At 49.5% G+C, this 21,239-nt stretch overlaps 1 protein-coding gene across 1 annotated transcript; it reads right to left on the minus strand.

Moving 5' to 3' along the window:
* Positions 1 to 1,075: 1,075 nt before the first annotated feature.
* Positions 1,076 to 13,863, minus strand: SV2A (synaptic vesicle glycoprotein 2A). Its single transcript, XM_079941449.1, has 13 exons — positions 13,735 to 13,863; positions 9,031 to 10,000; positions 7,545 to 7,725; positions 6,571 to 6,722; positions 6,325 to 6,458; positions 5,570 to 5,659; positions 5,220 to 5,330; positions 4,943 to 5,031; positions 4,099 to 4,263; positions 3,755 to 3,888; positions 2,687 to 2,893; positions 1,935 to 2,094; positions 1,076 to 1,515 (listed from the first exon to the last, which is right to left on the minus strand). The coding sequence occupies exons 2-13, from the start codon at positions 9,650 to 9,652 to the stop codon at positions 1,332 to 1,334; spliced, it is 2,229 nt and encodes a 742-aa protein (XP_079797575.1). The 5' UTR covers positions 9,653 to 10,000; positions 13,735 to 13,863; the 3' UTR covers positions 1,076 to 1,331.
* Positions 13,864 to 21,239: the final 7,376 nt, after the last annotated feature.

The raw sequence follows: 21,239 nt of genomic DNA on the forward strand, positions 1-21,239 counted from the left end.
ACTTTTTTCCTTTTAACTTTTTTTTAACATTTACAAACAGCTAAAAACTACGACACATCACAGCTACGGTGGGGGAAAGGGGGCACCAAAGAAAGCAGCCACACAGAGTAGGGTGGGGCAGGGGCAGCTTAGCCTACAGGGGCTGTCCTGTGGAAAGGGTGAGATGAGGAGACTGAGGCTTCTGGTCCCTGCATTAGGAGTCCCTGGCTTACTGCCTAACCTCTTCCCACTTTACAGGAGTTGCTGGGAAGGCCCCAGTTCCTGCCCCGCCCCAGCTCCTTGTGCTTTTGATCTGCTGGTTGGACCATATGACTGGTTTCTTTCCCTCCACTGCTCCCCTGCCTGTGAGGGGACAGGTTGGAGGTGGGAGGGCTTCTGTGCTGTGCCTGTCTGTGCTATAGTGGGTAGAGCCTCTCATTCCAGATGAGGCCTGTGCTTCTTGAGAGGAGGGGAGGAGATGGACCTTGTCAGGTGCCCTCAGCTCTCCCTAGACTGTGGGATTCTTATCCCAGCCTGGCCTAGGGCTCCTCCCACCCAGGCCCGGCACAGAAACAAGATTAGGGGAGGTACTGGGGGAGGCAGGGTTGTGTGTGTGTCCACTGAAGTTACCCTTGGCTTGTATCTGAGGACAGCATAACGACACCCCCACCTCACAGCACGCACACACACACACATAAATGTACACAAGCACTCACACACACAGTCCTGCTGAGCTGCCTCAGAACTTAATATATAAATAAATAAGAATCAGAAAGCTAATTTCATAAAATTCAGGCTTCTTACTTGTAGCCCAAATTGAGAAGGAAATGGAGGCTAGGGGGCTGAGGTTTATTGCTACTCCCCCAGCATCCAACAGGAGGCGTGAGAGGGCACTTTACGCGCTTACGACTCTAAGTTCTTTTGGTCCGTGGTCTACACTAGGCCCCTGCCGCCAGCATAGCCACACGCCTGTGCTTTCACCAGGGCCCAGGCAGAGGGAATGAGGGGGAAGGCAGGAAGCCTGTTCTAGAGTCCCAGGCGCCGGGAAGAGCAAGGGCCTCTCTCCAACACTGGGGAGAAGTGTGGGGCCAAGCCTTCTCTTGGGCAAAGTCACGGGTGGGAGGAGGTGGGGGACAGGGCTGCACCCCAAACCTGGGATGGAGGAGCCTTCCCTGTAGTCCCTGCCCACGGGGTCACGCACGTGCACACACATACACACGAACACACGGCTAAGACACCAAACGGGAGCGGGGAATGAGGGCTCTTTGTGGCCAGGATGGCAGGGCAGGGAAGGGGAAGAAGGAATTGTTGGTCTCACAGTGTGCCTGCCACCCCCGAAGCCCCAGAGACTCTCACTGCAGCACCTGCCCCCGCGTCTCGGGCAGCTTCAGGGCCAGAGAACTACCAAGGGCAAGAGCAGCTGAGGCAAAGAGGATGGGGGCGGCCTTGGTGATTCCCACAAAGGATGTGAAGATGCTGATCCCCAGCACAGCTGCCAGCTTACACAGAGCATTCAGGAAGCCGAAGGCTGTGGTCCTGCTCAGGAGTCCCCCAGCGCAGCACGCAGGATGCAGGGGCCCGGCCCCGGAGGGAGACAAAGGGAAGAGGCATGGGAGGGTTTGTGGGGGAAGGGTGGGTAGGTGGGAAAGTGAAGGAGAGACGGCAGGCAGTGTCCAAGAGGAAGAGGAAAGATGGAGAGATTAGAGAGGTGAGGGATGCACATCAGGGAATACAGATAAATTGGGAGGCAAGGGGGAAAGGACACCAAAAAATTAAGTTAAGACTTCAAGGAGTGAATATAAAAGCTACCAACTTGTAGAGGAGAAACTCAAGGGGAATATGTACCCTTTTACCCCTAAAGATGCCTTTCCCAATCAGCCCCCTTCCTCACCCCTTTTCTGTCCTGTCCTGTGAGCACTAAACCTGCTGCCCTGCCCCTACCACACTCCAACTACCTCTTGTCCGAGGGGTAGAGTTCAACAGTCAACACGTCCAGCGCGTTCCAGGATGCAATGCTGACCCCCCCAAAAAGGCAGAGCAGAGCAATCATGGCTGACTCGCTGTTCCCAAAAGACAGGAAGAAGCAGGAGACACAGGACATCACGCTGGAGCCAGCTAGAGCCGGGGAAGGAGAAAGCAGCATGAGCCTGGCCACAGCCCACACTGTCCTGTCGACCAGCGTTGAGCGCAGCCCAGGATGAGACTCTCTTTTTGCCAAGGTACCCAAAAGAAAAGCTTTCCACTCATCCCCAACCTCCCTTAAAATTGTCTTATTAACAATTCAGTACCAACCATTTCTTCAGTGCAGGCTATGGGCCAAGCAACTTGATGGTTTACATGCATTGCTAATAAGGCAACCTCATGAGACAGGTACTATCATCACCGCCATGTTGCAGATGAGACAGCTGGGCTCATAGAGGTAAAGTGACTTGCCCAAGGTGGAGCTGAGATTCAAAACAGATGACCTCAAAGCCTGTGCCCTGAACTTGCTATTCTGCCTACCTCCTACCCCCAGAAGAGCTTCCCCACCAGACCCCTCCCTGTCCTGCAGCCACCCCCAAGCAGAAGACATGAGAGACAGAACCTTCTATCTTAGCTTCTGGCTAAGCTTTCCACAGACTAAGCTGAGAAGCCCAGTGACAGCCTTCCCCTTCCCCCAGCCCCCTAAACAGTTCCGACACACCACCAGCCAGCCTCCCCGCCTTACCAAGCATCCGGAGCCTGCCAATCTTGTCCATGAGCAGGGCAGACACAATGTTCCCAGGAAGCACAGCCAGCGTCCCCAAGAAGCTGACGAAATACACCATGTAGGCGCCTTCACCTGTCCCTGTCACGTCCAGTGGGCAGCCCTCCTTGTTGTGCAGGAATGTGCTGTTCACCAGACGGCTGTTCACAAACTTGTACTCAAACAAGTCTGGGGGCAAAGGCCAAGACAGGCGGACAGGGCAGATGTGAGAGGGAGGCTGCTACTGCTTATGCCCAGGGCTCTGCCTTTGAGGGGTTTAGCTGGGATGGCTCTCAGAATCATTCAGGACACTCATGGCAAAGCATCAGATAACATCACCATATGAACTAGAACTCTTTACAGCACAAAATGACCATAGTCTACCAAATGAAACAGTGTGGCTGGCTGTTTCCCAGTTTTCTCATTAACAGTGTCTGCTTCTTTCCCATTCATTCTTTTTGTCTGCTCTAGCTGACTACAAGCAGTAGCAGTGCCATGAATTTAGGATAAATTAATGAGCAAAATATTAAAAATCATTAAAAATCCTATCTATTATTTTTTCCTGCAAGGTGGAAAAACTCACCCAGTACTCCATTTAGAGGTGGGAAACCTCAGTCTAGCTCACAAAACCAGCCTTTCATGTGCATACAGTTTGAGAATCACTATTAAAGAAATGGATTAAGGCACTGACTCCCTTTTCTCCACCAAATATCCCTTTTATTGTTTTTCTGTTTCCCAAGGACACTGTTTTGAATGATTTTTGCCCTCTTCAAAAATGCATTAATATCACCACACTGAGCTGTTTCAATTCTAGCCAAAGGCAAAGAAACCTGCTGTTTTTGTCAGATGTTCTATTTATCACAGAAAAATGTTCAATTTCCATTAGATTTTTGTAATTATTGGTAGTAGCTAATAGGCCCCCGTACCACCTCCAAGGCTCCAGAGAGCTCAGCTTGAGAACAGTGAGTTAGGAAATGAAGAAGGCTCCTTTCCCTGGCTCAAGATCCACCCAACCCTTTAGCCTGTCAGCCACTAGCCACCCCACCTTACCAGTGTTATAGAACACGGTGTTGATGAACGTGCAGTTGCGGAAGAAAGTGTTGCTGGATGTGACATCCTCGAAATAACACTCCTCAAATAGGGAGTCCTCAAAGGACACTGACTTCAGACGCAGCCCAATAAACCTGTAAGGCCAGGATGATGAGAGCCACTTTCCCCTCATCCTTAAACCCTCCTCCAAGACTCAGTTCCTTAGTGAAGTAACAGGAAGCTGCAGCGCTGAGGAGAACCACGGCTCCTTGCCCCCAAACACCTTGTCTCCAAATCCCCAGACTCACAAAGGAGGCAAAGGGTAGAAGGGGTGGAAGGAGTGAAGTGCAGAGGTCCCCACATACTTGTCATTGAAGTACTGTCCCCCTCGGTGGATCTGATTCTCCAGGGTGAAGTTAAAAGTCACATGCTCTACACGTTCCCCAGGGAACACTTTGGTGCGAGCTGCATAGTCCACTGCTTGGAGATGGCGGATCATGTCGGGAAACCAGACAGTCAGGCCATAGTAGCTGAAGAGTCAAGGGCAATGGAATCAGACAGGGCTCCAGCATCAGGGCCACGCAGTCCAGAAGGAGGGCGAAATAGAGGAGTCAGCTCATGTTAGGACCTTGCTCACCTCCCCAGCCTCATCTCCTGCCTCATCTCATCTTTCACCAATTGCTGTGGTTCTGGGGGACTTCAGGTTCTTCTAACCCTCCCACCATATTATTTCTTACCTCCCAGGCATTTGCTCTTCCTTCTGTTTAAAACAGTCTCCCCATCCCACCCTCAGCCTATCTAACTCCTATTCATCCTTTAGGACTTAGATCCCCTCCCCAGCCCACCCCAGATCTGGGCTGGAAAGCCTGCTCATGTGTTCCAGAAGCACTTCCCCCACCGTGGCACCCATCACACTGCTTTACAGCTAGTTTTCTCTAGCTCCTGGACCAAAATGTAAACTCCATGAGGACTGGGACCACATCTATTCCATCGCATCAGAGTACCTGGCACAGAACAGAAATTAATACTGTTCAGCCTGTAATATAAGTTTGTTGGATTAATGAGTGAAGTATAGGGTGGAGGATAAGAGGGGCTCTGAAAAGCACCTTCCTCATTATTCATCCCCTTCACTTCCATTTTCTCCACCTCCCTCCCAACCCACAAACCATCACATCCCCCACATACCACCCGTCCCACCCACCTCCTCACCTGAACGACATGGTGAACCACACACCCATCATCATCAGAGTGATGCGGCGATATTCTGGACCAAAACAGGAGAGGAAATTCCCCCAAACCTAGGTGGAACAGGACAAAGCCAGACAGTGGCTGCCAGCCAGTAGTTTTAGCACCTAAAGATCCCCATTCTTCTGCCCTACCACCTCCCTTCAGTTCACGCATCACCCCCACACCCAGGCTCAAGCTCTGCCTTCCTCTCCATCTCTCCCACTCCCTTCTTTCTCTCCACCATCCCATACCCCATTACCTGCCCTCCCAGGCTCAAGGCCCGGACCCCCCAGCGCTGGTACCAGGTCCCTGTGTCTGACTGAATCTCAATCAACTCATCCTCCTGATGAATTGTCTTAATGTGGGTTACCTAGGGTCAAGAGAAGGAGCGAGCAGTCACACAGTCTGTACTTTCCACCCCTTCCAGGTACCTCAGTTTCTCCCGCAGTAGCAAAATGGGAGGCAGGAGGTGGACATGATACCCTGAGGGATCTCGCTGAGGGAGAGTGTGGCCAGAGCTCCCTAGGAAGGTGGGTGGGGACTGCGGGAGGTATCCAAAGAGGGGCCAGGTGGGGGCTTGGAGGACTGAGGGGGAGGACTGTGGCTTACTGAGAAGACTCGCTCAGGATGCCCCTTGGCTCGCATGTTGGTGTCATGGACCTGCTTCAGTACCATCCAGGCCTCATCATGTTTCCCGTTCTAGAGCCACAGACACAATCCCCACATCCAGGTTAGCCCCTCCCTGACCCAGGGTTATAGACCCCCTCCCTCAACCTGGCTTATGGAATCACAGGACACAAAAAGGCTCCTACCCCCAACCCCTATGTGCCCCTATGTGACCTATGGGCACATCCATCATCCACTCTGAAAGAGCCCAAGCGGGAGTACAGCAAGATATCATCAGACTTGGGTAAGAGTGGGGGGATCCAGGGTCCTAACCCAGGTCTTAGGGAATCCCCTGGTCCAATGGAAAGAGAAAACTGAAAACAAGGGAAATGATGATGGTGGGCAAGCATGTAGTCAGAGAAGGGGCAGCATCCTAACCCTGCTGGATCAAGATAAAGTTGGAGGGGGAAGGAGTAGGCAGTAGATCCTCTTTTGAACTGTAAAGTCAGGGCCAGGGCCAGGACCTCTGCCTGCAAAACCTTAAGCCACCCATGGTTGAGCAGGTCCCATGGTTTCTCCACCCACAGAACTCCTCTGGAAACACATTCTAAGACAAAGGAAGCAAGATAAAGTCCCCCAGACCTTGGACCCTGTGAGGAAGGAAAGCAGCCACATAGGACCAAACCAAACCCACAGTGGGTGTTTGAATACAGGAGCCCCTGCTGCCCTTCCCCCAGGCCAGCCCCCGCCGCATTCACCTCCAGGAAGAAACGGGGGCTCTCTGGCTGTGTGGTCAGAGCCCCAATGGCAAACACAGAAGGAAAGGCGCAGACGAGGACAAAGACCCTCCAGCTGTGGAACTGGTAAGCGGACCCCATCTGAAAGCTCCACCCTGGCAGGGACAGAGTCACAGCATCAGCAGAGAGGCCAGAGGCTGGAAGGTCCTACCACAGGGAGCACAGGAGAGGAGGGAGTCTGGGGTGCATCTTCTGGGGGCTGCTCACCGTAGTGGGGGATGATGGCCCAAGCCATAGCAGCTGCGTACACTCCACCAATCATCCAAAACATGCAGAGCCAGCTCAAATGCTCCCCACGTTTCTCCTGGGCCAGAAACTCCGAAAAATAGGAGAAGACGATGGGGATGGACCCTCCAATCCTGGAGGGCATTGCAAGAATCCAGCATTGGAAAATGGCCATATTCTTGATCCCCTCCCTGCCCCACTGCTCTGGATCCCCAAGTCCCTTTCATCTTCCGGACCTTTTAAAGAGACTCTTTCTCACACGTGCCCTATAAGCTCCCTCACCACCAGCCATCAAGCACTCATCCTTGGGAATCTGGAAAACAGGCAGGCAGGTCTCGGGGAATGGGAAGGAACAAACATTGAATGTTGAAGATGACTACAGAGTTGGAAGGGAGGGAATATAATTACAGAAAAGAAGGGAAATCCCCAAAGGAAAAAGAGCAAAGAGGCAACTGAGGGCACATATATGGGAGCAGGCCAGAAAAGAGCTTGGAGACAATGCAGAGAGTACATGCAGGTGGCTGAGGAAGTGTAGGAGTTGGGTGGGTCAGGACTTCAGAGTTCTGGCAGGTGGGGGTATTGACAAGGTCTGTTACTGAATGTAGGAAATATTTAGACTCTGGGAAGGGGATAACTCAAGGGTCCACAGGTACCCAGGGGTGAAGCTGAGACCCACTAGGCCTCTTCATGGAGCCAGGCTCAGAATGGAACTAAAGCATAGGGTGGAAGACTCAGGAGTGAACCACACATGGAATGGCATTCTGGACAGGCAGTAGACAGGTCCTGGACAGGGAGAAGCTGGCCTGAAGATGGTGGGAAGAGGAAGGAATTCATTCATTCAACTCACACATATTTGAGGTGCATCTGGTGTGCCTGGCACTGTGCTGGGCCCTAGAGATACAACAGTGACCAAGACCCAGCCCTGCTCTCCAGGGGCTTAGGAAGTGGACACTCACCCGACGCCAGAAAGGAGGCGGCAGAAAAGGAAAGTGCCATAACCCTGGACGAAAGATGAGAAAAAGGCGAAGACGCTGTTGACTGAGAGCGATATGAGCAGACATTGTCTTCGACCCAGCCGATCAGCCAGCCCTCCCCAGAGGAAGGCTCCCACCATCATGCCCAGGTAGACAATGAGGCCTGGAAGGAGGAAAACAGGGGCAGAAGGGGTATGAGCAGACACATTTCAATTCTTCCACTTGCCAAATATTTAAATGAGCTGAAACTGCAGGAGCATGGATGGAGGATCTGAAGGACCTCTAGAAGCTAAGTCTACCCAGAGATGAGAGCAAGTGAGAGAAGATGAATTATGTGAGCAAAAATGGAAGGCCATCTCTGCAGGCCAGGGGTTCAAAGGCAGGGATGCAGGTATGGGAGATCCCTAGAATTCTCCTCTTTCTTTCCCTCATTCCTTCTTGCTCGCTCTTACTTCTCACTCTCTTGCTGTCACGCACACACATGTACACGCACACACATACATGACACCCCCATCTCTGGCTTGCCTGGAATGAGGAATGGATCTGCCTAGATTCTCAGGCCCTCCCAGGGTCCCCTCTATTCTCTCTGCCGTGATGCCCTCAAAGCAGCAAGACGTGTCTCTTATGTTTCCTGGGAAAGAAGCTCCATTGCTTCAATCTTCCCAGGAAATCCCATGCACAAAATCCATCCTTTACTCTTTCCAGCTCCAATACTTCTGGTCCTAAAACTCTCCTGTTTCTTACTTCCTTCATAAAATCAGAGTTGGAATTGATCTTAAAAGTCATCTACTCCAAACTCCACATTTTACCCAGGCCCAAGCCAAGCCCCAGGGAGAAGGGAACTGCCCAAGATCTCACGGCAACTTGGCGACAGAGCAAGACCTGATCCCTTCTGAGTGAATCTAGGGGACTTCCTCCCTCTGGGTCCCCATCAGGAAGGGCCATTAAAGACCAATCGCTGGCCCCTGAACACTCCCAAGGCTAACCAAGAGCAAGTGTGACCAGCTTCTCTGGCTGAAGGCCGAGGATTCTTCCCCTCCCCCGACCACCCCAAACTGACTCTCCTCATGTAAACCAAGGAATTTGGATACTGACTTCTTGTTCCCCCCCAAAGGGGAATGGATCAGGATAACAAGAGGGAAGGCTCTGAAGAAACATTAAATGGGGGCCCATCCCACCATGGCCACCTCCTGCAGAACTAAGCAGACCACCACCCAACCACTGGCCCAAGCCCCAGCCCAGCTGCCCTCCCTCAGGCCTCTCTTGCATAAGCAACCTCACCATGACCCAACCCCCAGAGGAGGGGGTGGGGGTGGAGAGTTTGCAGAGGAACCCTGAACCCTCTGGGGACATCTTGGGAGCAGGGTCCTTGGGAGCCCAGTGGTGAGGACAGGAGCAGTTCTCAGGAACAGGAGTGTTTCCAGAGTTTGGGGCAGGACGGGGCTAGAGTGTTCGTTGAGAATCTTACCCAGCATGCCTTTGTTGGAGTCAGACAGGCACATGTCTTTCTCAGCACTGGGCAGCACGAAGCCCACCACAAAGACCTCGACACCATCAGCCATCAGCGCCAGACCAAGCACGAAATACAGTGTCCACTGGAAGCGGCCATGGCCACACTCCCGTAGGATGGCTTCATACTGCTGGGCCAGTTCTTCCCGTTCTTTCCGCCGCTGTGCCTCTCCCCGGCCCCCAGGGGGGCCCTCTCCATCACCCAAGCCCCCCCTCACTCCAGCCAGGGGTGCCCCATCTGCCATCCGCTCGCCTTTGCCCCCAGACTCTGCACGGGGGATGCCCTGATATTCCCCCTCATAGATCTCATCATCCTCGTCATGGCCCTCAGTGGCATCACTAGATGCGCCACCTTCCTCCTCATCCTGGGCCCCTTCCCCGCGGTAATAGCCGTCAGCAGTGGCAGGGAAGTCATCATCATCGTCCTCCTCCTCAAAGCGGGAGTAGGATCTCCGGGAATATTCATCCTGGACTCTGTCCAAGCCCTTCACCACCTTCTTGGCTGCGTGCTTCTTGACTTCCTTGGCAATGTCTTTGGCCCCACGGATGAAAGCTGCCCGGTCTCTGAAACCCTCTTCCATGATGGGGCTTTGGGAATACTTCACCAGATTTCCTACACTCCTTATTCAGATTTTGCTCAAGGACTTGTGGAGTCAGAAAGACCCCGTCCCCCTGTTACTTAGATGAAGTGTGTTCGAGTATCTTTGGGCACAGAATAGGAGAATATAGGGCTTGGCCAGTGTGTGTTTAGGAGGGGAGAGGAGGGAGAGGAGCTTTGGCCCACACCCACTTCAGTTGGGTGCATTGGGAAGGGAGAAGGGGAGAGGGGGAACAGGAAGGGGAGGGGGAGCCAGGTTGCGGAGGCTAAGCTGGGGAGCCAGGATAACTCAGAAAAGGCTGCTACTTCTCTTCCAGGAGCTTCTGGAGATCTAGAAAAAAATAAGAGGGAGAAAAAGGAGGTTGTGAGGTGTAAGACACTGAAGAAGGCCAACAAAGAGCTCCTGCTGACACAGAGCCCCACCTGGGCCATGTGTTACAGAGATGGTCTCCTTGCCTCAAGTCCCACTCGGTAAAAAGGGATGACTACCTGGGCCTACTACGGGCCATTCAGTATAAGCCCCCTTACTTTGACCTTGGAGACTAGACCCATGGGATTTGCTCCAAAGTTACAGTCATCGACCCAGAGCCCTTCTCACGACCCCCTGCCCCCCATCAAGATCAGACCTTTTGCTTTACCACCAACCTGCCAAGAACACCAGAGGAAATAGAGAAACCAGAACTCCCTACTCCAGTCTGGTCTGGGTTTCTTACTGGGGGTGGAGCTTGGGGAGAAGGTAGAGAAGGAGCACTGAGTCCTCCAACCTGTTGCCTTCAGCCCACGGATGGCATCTGAAGGTGGGGCTTCCACAGTCCTTCCCTCGGGTTTCATGTTTACAGGCCTCACAGGGAGGGGTCTTCTCCCAACATAGCTCAGTGGGTGAAAGCTCAGCTTCCAGAGTCAGACACACTTGGGTTTGACTTCCTGCTTCAGCACTTACTAGCTAAGTGACCATGGGCATGTCTCTGAACCTCCAAACCTTAGTTACCTCTTATTTAAGCAGGGAAAAGTAAGGATTAAATGATATAATGTGTGTAAGCTCTTTACCATAATACCTGGCACGTAAAAATTGATGAATAAATATTAGTTATTACGCTTCACAGTGATAATAATGTACGGAGATGCCCTCTACTCCTTCATAAGATGCCAGAACAAAAGCCCTGTGGGTGCTCCTAAGGGTGAGCAACAGAAAGGGATACTGGCAAGGAGAAAGCTGGTTCAGTGCAAAGCACATGACAGTTACACGACGTAAGTTGAAATCCCAGCTCTGCCATTTACTAACTGATCTTGAGAAGGTCACTTAACATCTCTAAGCCTCAGAGTCCTTATATTTAAATTGGGGATAACAATCTCTATTTCTCCAAGTTGATGTGAGAATTTAATCTCACAACAGACATTCTATTAGTTTCCTTCCTTCCTATTAGATTGAAAAATGTGAAAGAAGCGGCAAGCAGCAAGGGCAAAGCAGGGGAGTCATAGTTGGATGCTACTGTATCCTCCCAAAACAGAGTCCCAAGACCCCTCTGTCTGTGTGCAAACGAATTCCAGCAGCTGGACCCACACTGTCTCCCTCCAGACAAACAATGGAAGACTCACAAAAAGGGAGATCCGGAACCTAAGGTCATGGAAAAAAAGGCAGATCAAAATCTAAGAAAGAGGTGATGACTGGCTATTGCCACCTTCCTTCAGGATGTCATAAATAGGCCCCCATTTCACTAGTGGGGGTGGGAGTGGAAATGACTGATCAAACACATACATTTCCAGCATGGGGGTCTAAGGTCTATAGTTGCACCTCATTCCCCCATGGCCTCCCTTCCTAATCCCCCTTAATCCTTTCTGCTCCTCCTCCAGGAGTCAAGGAAAAGGGAGTCCATAAATACCGCATTGCGTAGGAGGCTGATGTAGAAGGAAGGGGGCCTTGGACCTCCCCACCATAAAAGTCACCCTCCAGAGGCAGGCATAGGAGAACCCCCTCTTCCTTCATAGAAGCAGAGGAAGCAGGACTAGATTCTGATCAGAGATCATTCCCCTAAAAACATCCTGCCTCCTTCTGCTCCCACCCATCCAGGGCCCTCATTAAATATCACACACACACACACACACACACAGACACAGACACACACACAGACACACAGACACACACACACACACACACACACACACACACACACACACACACACACACACACACACACACACACACACGGTGGCCCTGGCAAAGAGGGTAAGTAATGCTATGTAGTTCAGAAAGAAGCACTGGCAAGCAGAGTCCTACCCCTCAGGTCAGATGTGGGCACTGGACCACGATGACCAGAACCAGTGACCCCTACATCACCTTCTTTTCTTTGCAGTTCAACCCAAACCATCCCCCATGAAAGAAAGGGAACAGTGGAATCCCCTTCGTGCATGCAATTTGCTTGCCTCTCCTTTCTTTCCCAACTAGAATCTCCCTCCAAACCCTGAAGGAGGCAGATGGACCCACCAGGAGCCATGCCCCTTGTTTGTTAACACTATGCAACCCTGAGAGGTACGGGAAGGGTAGAGAAGGCCCCCAGAGCCTCAGCAGGATATGATGGCTCAACAGCCAGCTCCCCCAGGGCCAACAAGCCCAGGAGGTCAGGATGGACAGAAGGAAGACAAATTCTTTGAGCTGGTGAGGAAGTGGTGTTATTTTTAGCCCCCAAAGCAGCACAGGGTGGCTAAGCCTGTGGGAGAGGAGACAGGACTCGGAGAGGTGGGGGTTAAAGGAGACAAGATTCAGGGTTACAGGGCCCTTTAAGGTTGGCTGACTTCACCTGACCGGAAAATGTGCCCAGGAGATTTTCTGCAGAGGATGGAGGGGCGGGGAGACTCTGAGCAAAAGCTTCCTTTCAGGATAACTGAATCAGCCCTGGATAAGTGGAGGAGGGTCCAGAAGCCCCCTCCCCCCATCAAAACCCCTGACTTTGGAAGCCACCTGGATTTCCCAACCCACCCTAGCCCAGGTGACAAGGTCATCAAGAAGCAGTCACTTATCAAAACATCCATGGAGGGGGAGGCTCTGGAGCACCCCTCCCCATTACAGCTGGGTGACTGAGCCTCGGTCCCCACCCCAGGACAGCCAAGGCTGCACCTCCCCTCCCTACATGCTACCCTAGGGTTAGGAAGATGGAGTATCTGAGGGAAGAAGATCAAGGTGTCAGCTGAGAATGCCCAAGACGGAATACGGAAAGTCAGGGGCGCAGGGGGAGAACTCCACGCGCACACGCGCAGACTGCACCTGCCATCATCTGCGGTGACCGTCCCCATCCCACTCCGCTCTGGTGTAAGAGACGAGCCCCTAGAACTGACTGAACCGATTCTCTGAGCGCCTCCCCTCACCCTTGATTCTGCTGCTGGACGAGTGCCTACTCAACACCCCTTCCCCCTCACCCCGGAGCAACTGCCTCCATCCCCCGCCATCCGTGCCCCTCAGCCTATTCATCTACCACCTCTACCTACCCAGCGCTTCCGTTCATCATTCCCTTCCCTCCCTCCTTCTCCTGCCCTTCCTCCAACCCCCCCCCCCCCCCCCCGCCCGCGCAACCCGAGTCCAGGCGCACAGACTGAGGTAGCATCCATTCTCTGGCCCCAGCCAAGGTCATTTATCACTCATGGGGGGAGGCAAGGAGGCGAGGGAAGATGAGTTGGGAATTGGAGTTTGAAGGAACCCTGTTCCACCTTACAACCCCCATCCCGTTAATATCTGAGGAGGGTAGTAGAGACTTGGTTAAGGTAGAGAAAAACACCCCTCCTCCCTATATATACGTAAATATATGAGATATATATATATATATATATATATACACACACACACACACACACACACACACACATACAGACAATGTTTTTTTTCTCTCCTTCTCTGATCAGCACAGCAACCACAATAAACGTCCATTCAAACCACCACCAATTCCCTCAGCCTTAAAGAGGGACGGTCACCCTTCCCACAAGCAAAGCATCGGAGGATAAAATGGCTGCAAGGCAAGGCGAGGATGCTTCTGCCCGGGGCGGGGTGGAGCCGAGAGACTGAGAGAGGGGTCTTACCTGGGCTGGGTCCCCCGGATAAGGGAGTCCGGGTGAGAGCGGGGGTCCCGGCCTTGGGGCTGGCGGCAGCGGCGACTGCTCCGGGTACCAGGGGAAGCGGCAGCGCAGACCTGCCCCCCAGCAGGCTCCGGCCCCGCCTCCGCCCTCCCCCTCCACCCCCCAGTGCCACTGAGCATCGGGAGAGACCATTGTTGGGGGGGGGGCGGTGGAAGAAGAAAAGAGGATGGGGAGGGACTCGGGGCTCCGTGGAGAAGTGTTGACGGGGCTAGCGGGGCTGTCACAGGGACAGCTGGAGATGACACACAGCCCCTTCTAGTTAAAGACTAAAGGATCTAAGGAAAGTAAAACTGGTATCAGGGAGGCAAGTGGGAAGACAAAAAAGGAGATGGTGAACGAGGAAGCCCCTTCTTCAGCGGCCCAATCCCAGAATGGCAGGACCGACGAATTTCAGGGGCTCTCTCTTCCTTCAGATCGCCTCCCTTCCCCTTCCTCACGGTTCCTAGCCAAACTCCTTTGCACAACCCTCTCCTAAATCCGGAGTGCTCACACTTAAAGTTTACCTGGCTGTTTTAGAGGAAGCAGGAATAACAAGGTGTGGTTTCTATCCCAAACTGCCAGAGGCAGAAACTCCTGGATCCCTGCCATCTCCTTCCAGAAAGTCCAGATTATTTATTTCCAATGCAGACCTCCCTGTCCTCCATTCTGCTGGCGACAGCAGAGTTTGGAGAAGCTGAAGCGGTTTAACAGGCCTGACCAAGTGGGCATCTCCCTTTCCATTTATTTGCTCCAATGACTTAAAAAAGAACTCCCTCAGTACTCTTCCCCACTTTCTTACTACACACACACACTTTACACTTCTGCTTCCAGGGCAAGAAGGAGTGAATTGGTTTCAATTCTTTCCTTTATCTTTCCTTTGCCCCTGTACCAGTAACCTGGGCTTAGAGATCCAAGTCATACCACTTGGTGAAATCTTTGCTCCAGAGTGCGGGAGCAGGGTGCTTTGGGGATGTTCATACTGAATGTGTCTACCTATTCTAGGTAAGGTCTTGGGTTATCTACACAGAACACTGACCAGGGGCTCTGACTTGGGTTCTCACTTCCAATAAGCTATGGGCTCTTGGTCCAGTTCTCTGCCTCTCTGAACCTCAGTTTTCTCATCTGGAAAATGAGGGTCTTGGACTAGATGCTGTATCGGATCCCTTTTATATTTAATAGTATGTGATTCTGTTCTCCTAAACATGGAGGTTTCAAAATGCTGGGATATGTTACATGGAGAGGGCTGGCAGGCTGTGTCCCAAGCAACCTGACAGATGGCATTTGTGGTGTTGAATTTACCACTGACAAGGATGTGGGCCTTTGGAGTTTCGCATACTCCAAAGCTACATCTTGGAAATACTGTTTTTTGCCAACAAACTTTATAATTTACTAAAATATAAAACCATAATACATAAGCATAATTTACAGTGAGAAATTTAACTGTCACTCAGACTGAAGGAAAACTCATGTCTGCCTGTCCAGCACATTTTCTCCCTTAAATCAAATCAGAATAATAATGTCAACATATAAATGCACAATGACATAACTGAACAGTAGTTGTATCTTTAATGGCATCTGGCCATCCCCAGCAAGGAGTCGTGCCAATGGGTTCAGAAAACTCTTCTTTGGCTACGGTTCTCCACCCCTATCTCTTAAGCTATGGGCAGCCTTGCCAATGCTCCTGGACTACTCTAACTCTGCTAGTTAAGGCACTCTTTCCAGGATGGCTCTTGGAAAGGCTGTGCCCACGTGGGCCTCATGGACTCTCCCTTTACTGGCTAGCATTCACTGCTGACCTCTCTTCAGGTTGACATATTCCTTATTGAAATACGTTAATATTTTCAATTAGGTCATAGCCAAGTCCTGCTGGCAGGGAGCCATCTCTTCTCTTTAAGGTTACTTTGCATACTCTCTACTTACCCATTACTAAAATAGAAATCTTGTACTCTTAGAGAGAAAGGTTGTATATACGTTTCAAGTTCTGAGGAAAGACCATCATTTTTCCCTAGAACCAAGGACCCATGCACCTCACCAGCTACTCCTTCACAGGCCCCTTTTCTGGGTCCATTAACATTAGAGTTCCTTAGGGGCTCAGTCCCGGGCCTGTCTCTGCATCCACCTACTCTCTCTTCTCCTTGATCACTTCAGGTAGACCCAGGACCTTAATGCTGCCTATATGCTATTAATTCCCACATTTCTATCTCCAGTCCAGACCTTTCCACCAAACTCAGAATCACCATCTGTCAATTCAACATCATCACATGGGTATCTAAAAACCATCTCAAACCTAACAGACCATAAACAAACTTCTGAACGAGTTCCTCATCTTTTTACCAAGGTGTTCAGGCCAAAAACCTTACAGTCATCCTTGTTTCCTTTCTTTCTCTTATCCCTACATCAGCAAGTCTGGTTGGCCCTACCTTCAAAATCTATTCTGTATCTACCACTTCTCCACCACTGCCTTAGTCTAAGCCACCATCATCTCCTTCCTTAGCTACTGCAACAGCCTCCTAACTGGTTTCCCTACTTCCAATCTTGCTTACTTAAAACCCATTATTCTCAGCAGTCAGGGTGATCCTTTAAAAATAAATCAAATCTGATCCAACAAATATGCTCCCAAGAGAAATGAGTGCGTATGTCCCATAAAAAGACAAGTATTTTTATAGCAGCTTTATCCATAATAGTCAAAAACTTCAAATGTCTATCAGCCAAAGAATGGTTAAACCTGGATAAACAAATTGTGGCAGCCAAAGAATGGTTAAACCTGGATAAACAAACTGTGGTATATTCATATAGGAAATACTATGTAACAAACTTAAAAGACAGAACTATTATATACAACTGCATAAAAAGATCTCACAAAATATTGAACAAAAGAAGCCAGGGCTTCCCTGGTGGCGCAGTGGTTGAGAGTCTGCCTGCCGATGCAGGGGACGCGGGTTCATGCCCCAGTCCGGGAGGATCCCTCGTGCCGCAGAGCAGCTGGGCCTGTGAGCCATGGCCGCTGAGCCTGCGCATCCGGAGCCTGTGCTCTACAGCGGGAGAGGCCACAACAGTGAGAGGCCCGTGTACCGCAAAAAAAAAAAAAAAAAAAAAAACAAACCAGACCAAGAGTACATACTTTATTATTTCATTTATGTAAAGTTCAAGAAAAAGCAAATTAATCTACTGTGAGAGAAAATAGTGGTTACATGGTGGGAATGTGCTACATTTAAACCTAAATGGTGGCTAAAACGGTGCATACAGATGTAAAAATACACTTAAGATCTGTGTGTCTTTCTGAATGTATTTTATACTGCAAATTTTTAAAAAAAGCTTTAATGAGATTTTTCATTCTCCTTTCCTCAGATCCTCCAATGCTTCCCATTATACTAAAAATTAAATCCAAACTCCTAACCAAGATCTAAAAAGCTGTGCATGTTCTGGCCCCTACCTGCTCCCTCCAACCCTCTTTCCTAGGTCTCTCCCAGGCTTCAACTCTGCTTTACCTTCACTGGTCTCCCTGCTGTGCCTCCAACATGCCCACATCTGAGGACCTGGGCACTGGGAGTCCTGCTGCCACTGCTGGGAACTAGTCTAGACTTGCTCTTACCTCCCCCCACCAGACAGCTCTCCTCCACAAATGGCTTAAATTGGGTGTGGGAAATAAAATTATGGAGCAGAAGGTGATCAATAAGTGTACAGTAATCATGGTTAACATTGTTAGAGCATTTACCTGACTTGGGCACTTTTCTGACCAGTTACATTGATTAACTCACCCCACCTCCTCATTAACCTATGAGATGATCACCATTTACAGATGAAATTGAGGCACTGATTAGTTAAGTAGTAACTTGATATAATCACACAACTCAAAAGTGGCAAAACTAGGATTTGAACCAAGGCAATATAGATGCAGAGCTCTTATTCATTTTAAATGCATCCATTTTAAGTGTATAGTTCCATGTGTTTTAACAAATGTATACACCCATGTAAGCAACCTTTTGATCAAGATAAAGAACATTGCCCCTAAAAGTTCCCTTGTGCCCTTCTGTGGTCAATCTCCCCATCCTTGGCAACCACTAATCTCCTTTCTGTCACCGTAGATTAGATTTGTCTATTCTAGAGTTTTATATAAGTAGATTCATACAGTATATAGGTCTCTGGCTTCATAGCTCTGGGTTTCAGAGCTTTCCAGGGTTTTTAACCACTGCCTTATACTACTTCGTGGTGTAGCTTCTTTCACCACTTACCTATCAAACTGGCTACTCCTCAGGACTTCCCTGGCAGTCCAGTGGTTAAGACTCTGTGCTTCCACTGCAGGGAGCACGGGTTCGATCCCTGGTCAGGGAACTAAAGATCCCACATGCTGTGTGGCATGCCAAAAAAAGTTTTTTTAAATGGCTACTCCTCAACATCAGCCACCCATCTATATCCTATCGCTGCTTTTACGCACGCCACTCCAAGCACACGAGATTGTCAGAATGGGGAGTGTAAAGAGGGACAAAACAAGGTCAGTGACAGCCCCTCTAAGATACCATAAAGTTCCAGTGAGAGAGGCTAACAAGTGAAGCACCAAAATTCCTATCCTTGAAGAGCTTATAATCCAGTTAAAGAGAGGGGATAGCTTATATATAAAGCCAATAAGTCGCAAAGCAAAAAATTCATTCATTCAACAAGGACTTATTCAGTAAATATAAAATAGTATAATGTGACTAAGCAATTGGCTCTGGAGTTCAGACAGATCTTACTTCATCTACCACTTCTTAGTATGTGACCTTGGTCAAGTAAATTAGTATCAGTTTCCTGATCTTAAAATTGGCATAACAGCAAAATCTACCTAAGGGGTTGTTTTGAGGATTAATTGAGATAATGCATACAAAACACTTAGTACAGTACCTGGCACATAGTAAAAGTTCAATAAATATTAGCCATTATTTTTACAATTATTGTATATGTTAGGCACCTTTCAACACTCTCGGGAGATACAGATTAACAGAATGAGATTCATTAAAGGTTCTTAAGGGATTCAGTTTAGTGCAGGGATACTTAGACCGGGATCCATGAAACTTCTGGAATTTTTGCTTCAGGATATTGGATATATATGCATGTATGTATTTTTTCTTGGGTAGGGTCCACAGCTTTTGTCATATTCTCAAAGGACTGTCCCATGACCTACAAAACACTGAGAACCCATCGTCTGGAGCATGCATTCTCAATGGGGGTGGTGTCGCGCCCCCCCCCCCCCACACACAAGAAGTCAAAAATTGGTTCAGGGATGGGAATCTTAGATATTACAATGCTTATGTCCTTCCAAAGGGCCATAGTACATATGCAGAGACACAGAATATTGGTGATATTAAAATTTCATGCATAGGGGGAGGGCAATTAGGAAAAAATGTCAGAGGATGGGCAAACACTAAAAAACAAACAGATGTGCAAACTGAAGTACCTAAGTGTACAAGCAATACTAGCTCTGTTCAGAGAATTGCTGAGTACTAAAGTCTGAAAGAACCAGAGGGTGGAGAGATAAAGGAGAGTTTAGGGGAGTCAAACTCAGTGAGTAGTGGAGGCACTCAAGAATCACTGAACGAAGAAAAGCTCAGAGATTCTGAGAATGAATGCCTGAGAAAAAAAGTGGCTCCAAAGAGAGAAGTAGGGAATTCAGCAAAGGCACTAATTTATTCTATGGTGTGAATTCATCAACACGATATCAGATAACAGCAGAAAATACCGCATAGGGGGAGTTCCCTGGTGGCCTAGTGGTTAGGATTCTGGGCTTCCACTGCCGTGGCCCAGGTTCAATCCCTGGTCGGGGAAGTGAGATCTCAGAAGAGTCCATTCATTTGATAGGTAACCTGAAGACAGAAAGGACACAGAGACTGAAAAAACCCTCCCACCACCTGGGGCTGCTTCAGTGCTGTGCCGGGTTCCAAGTGCTCCTGGGACCTCAGCTTATGACCACATACAGCAGAACTCTGAAATTACGAGGTCAGTTTGTCCCATTATGACTCAGAAGACCGGCATCCAGTCATGATGTGAAATATCACATCTAATCTTCCAAGTTTTTTTTTGGCTGCACCATGCCGCATGCGGGATCTTAGTTCCCCAACCAGGTATCGTACCCATGCCCCCTACAGTGGAAGCGGAAAGTCTTAACCACTGGACCACCAGAGAAGTCCTTCCCCCAAGCTTTTGACATATGGAATCAGACATCCACTAGACGACCCAACCTGCATATCTCACAACACCCCTCAAAGTTGGCATATCCAAAACTGAACCTATCGTTTTTATCCTGCCCCCCTAAATTCTTCCTGCTGCATACTCTCATCCTTGATGCCACCCTCCCCTTCATTCACTGTATCCTATCTAATACCAAGTCCTAATTTGCCTTTTAAATATCTCCCCACTGCATCTCTCCCTTTTCTTCCCTACTTGTCACAGCCCTCATTTAGCCCTCATCTCTCACCTGAATTGTTGCCAGATGCATAACTTGTTACCTTGCCCCCAGTCTTCATCTCCCCCATATCTACTTTCTACAGTGCAACCATGGTTCTAAAACACCAATTTGTCATCCCCTTGCTTAAATCCCTACTGTGGCTTCCCATCATGGATAGCAACTTCCCAACCAGTGTGCCTTGACAGTGATGCTCAGTTATTAATTCCCTCAGCACTTTGGACTGCTAGGCAGGGCCTGGGATCGCTAGAATTCTTAAGCCAATAGCCTCAAGCCTAAAGAACCCTCCTCTCTTTACCTCAATGTGTTGCTTGAAATGGTTCTGTGCCCTGATGTGAAAAAGGGCTGAGAAGCACTGATCTTTGGGAGCTCCCTAACTGGCTCTGACCTCATCCCACCTCCAGCACAGAACAGTGTTATTAGCTTTAGCGAATTATATACCATGTTACTCGTCAATCTCTGCTTCTGCTCAGAAACATCCCATCCACCTGGAATGAGCTTCCCTTCATCTTTGTCTGAGAAGCTTCTAACCTTCCTTTAAGATTATATTCAAGTATCACTTTTTTTCCAGGAAGTTTTCATGCCAGGACTTCCATGCCAGGTTAGATACCCTTCCTTACGCTCCCCAAAATATTTTGTTTCCTATGTGCCAGTCTACCCCCTCGGTAATGATCAGACAGCAGAACCACCTTGCTCATCTTTGCATCTTCAGCGGCCACCAGCATGGAGCCCTTGTATGTACGTTACATGAATGAGAACGATGCAAGAGAACGAGAGAGCTAGGCTCACCTTTTCTTTCCTAGAGTTTAGTTCGTGGTTACGTAAGAGCTTCAGAGAAGGGGGTGATATAACAGGATTAAATGTGGCAAAGAACAGAATAGGCCATTGGATTCGGTCTAGTTACTGCTCTAGTTACTGAAAGTCTGAGCACAGATTTAAATATGATGGAAATCAGGTCTGGAAGGACTGAGAATGAGGAAAAAATAGGAATAAGATACAAATCCCTTACCCAAGATACCTGGTGGTATGAAGA

The sequence above is a fragment of the Stenella coeruleoalba genome (assembly GCF_951394435.1).
Source record: "Stenella coeruleoalba genome assembly, chromosome: 1".
NCBI lineage: Eukaryota > Metazoa > Chordata > Mammalia > Artiodactyla > Delphinidae > Stenella > Stenella coeruleoalba.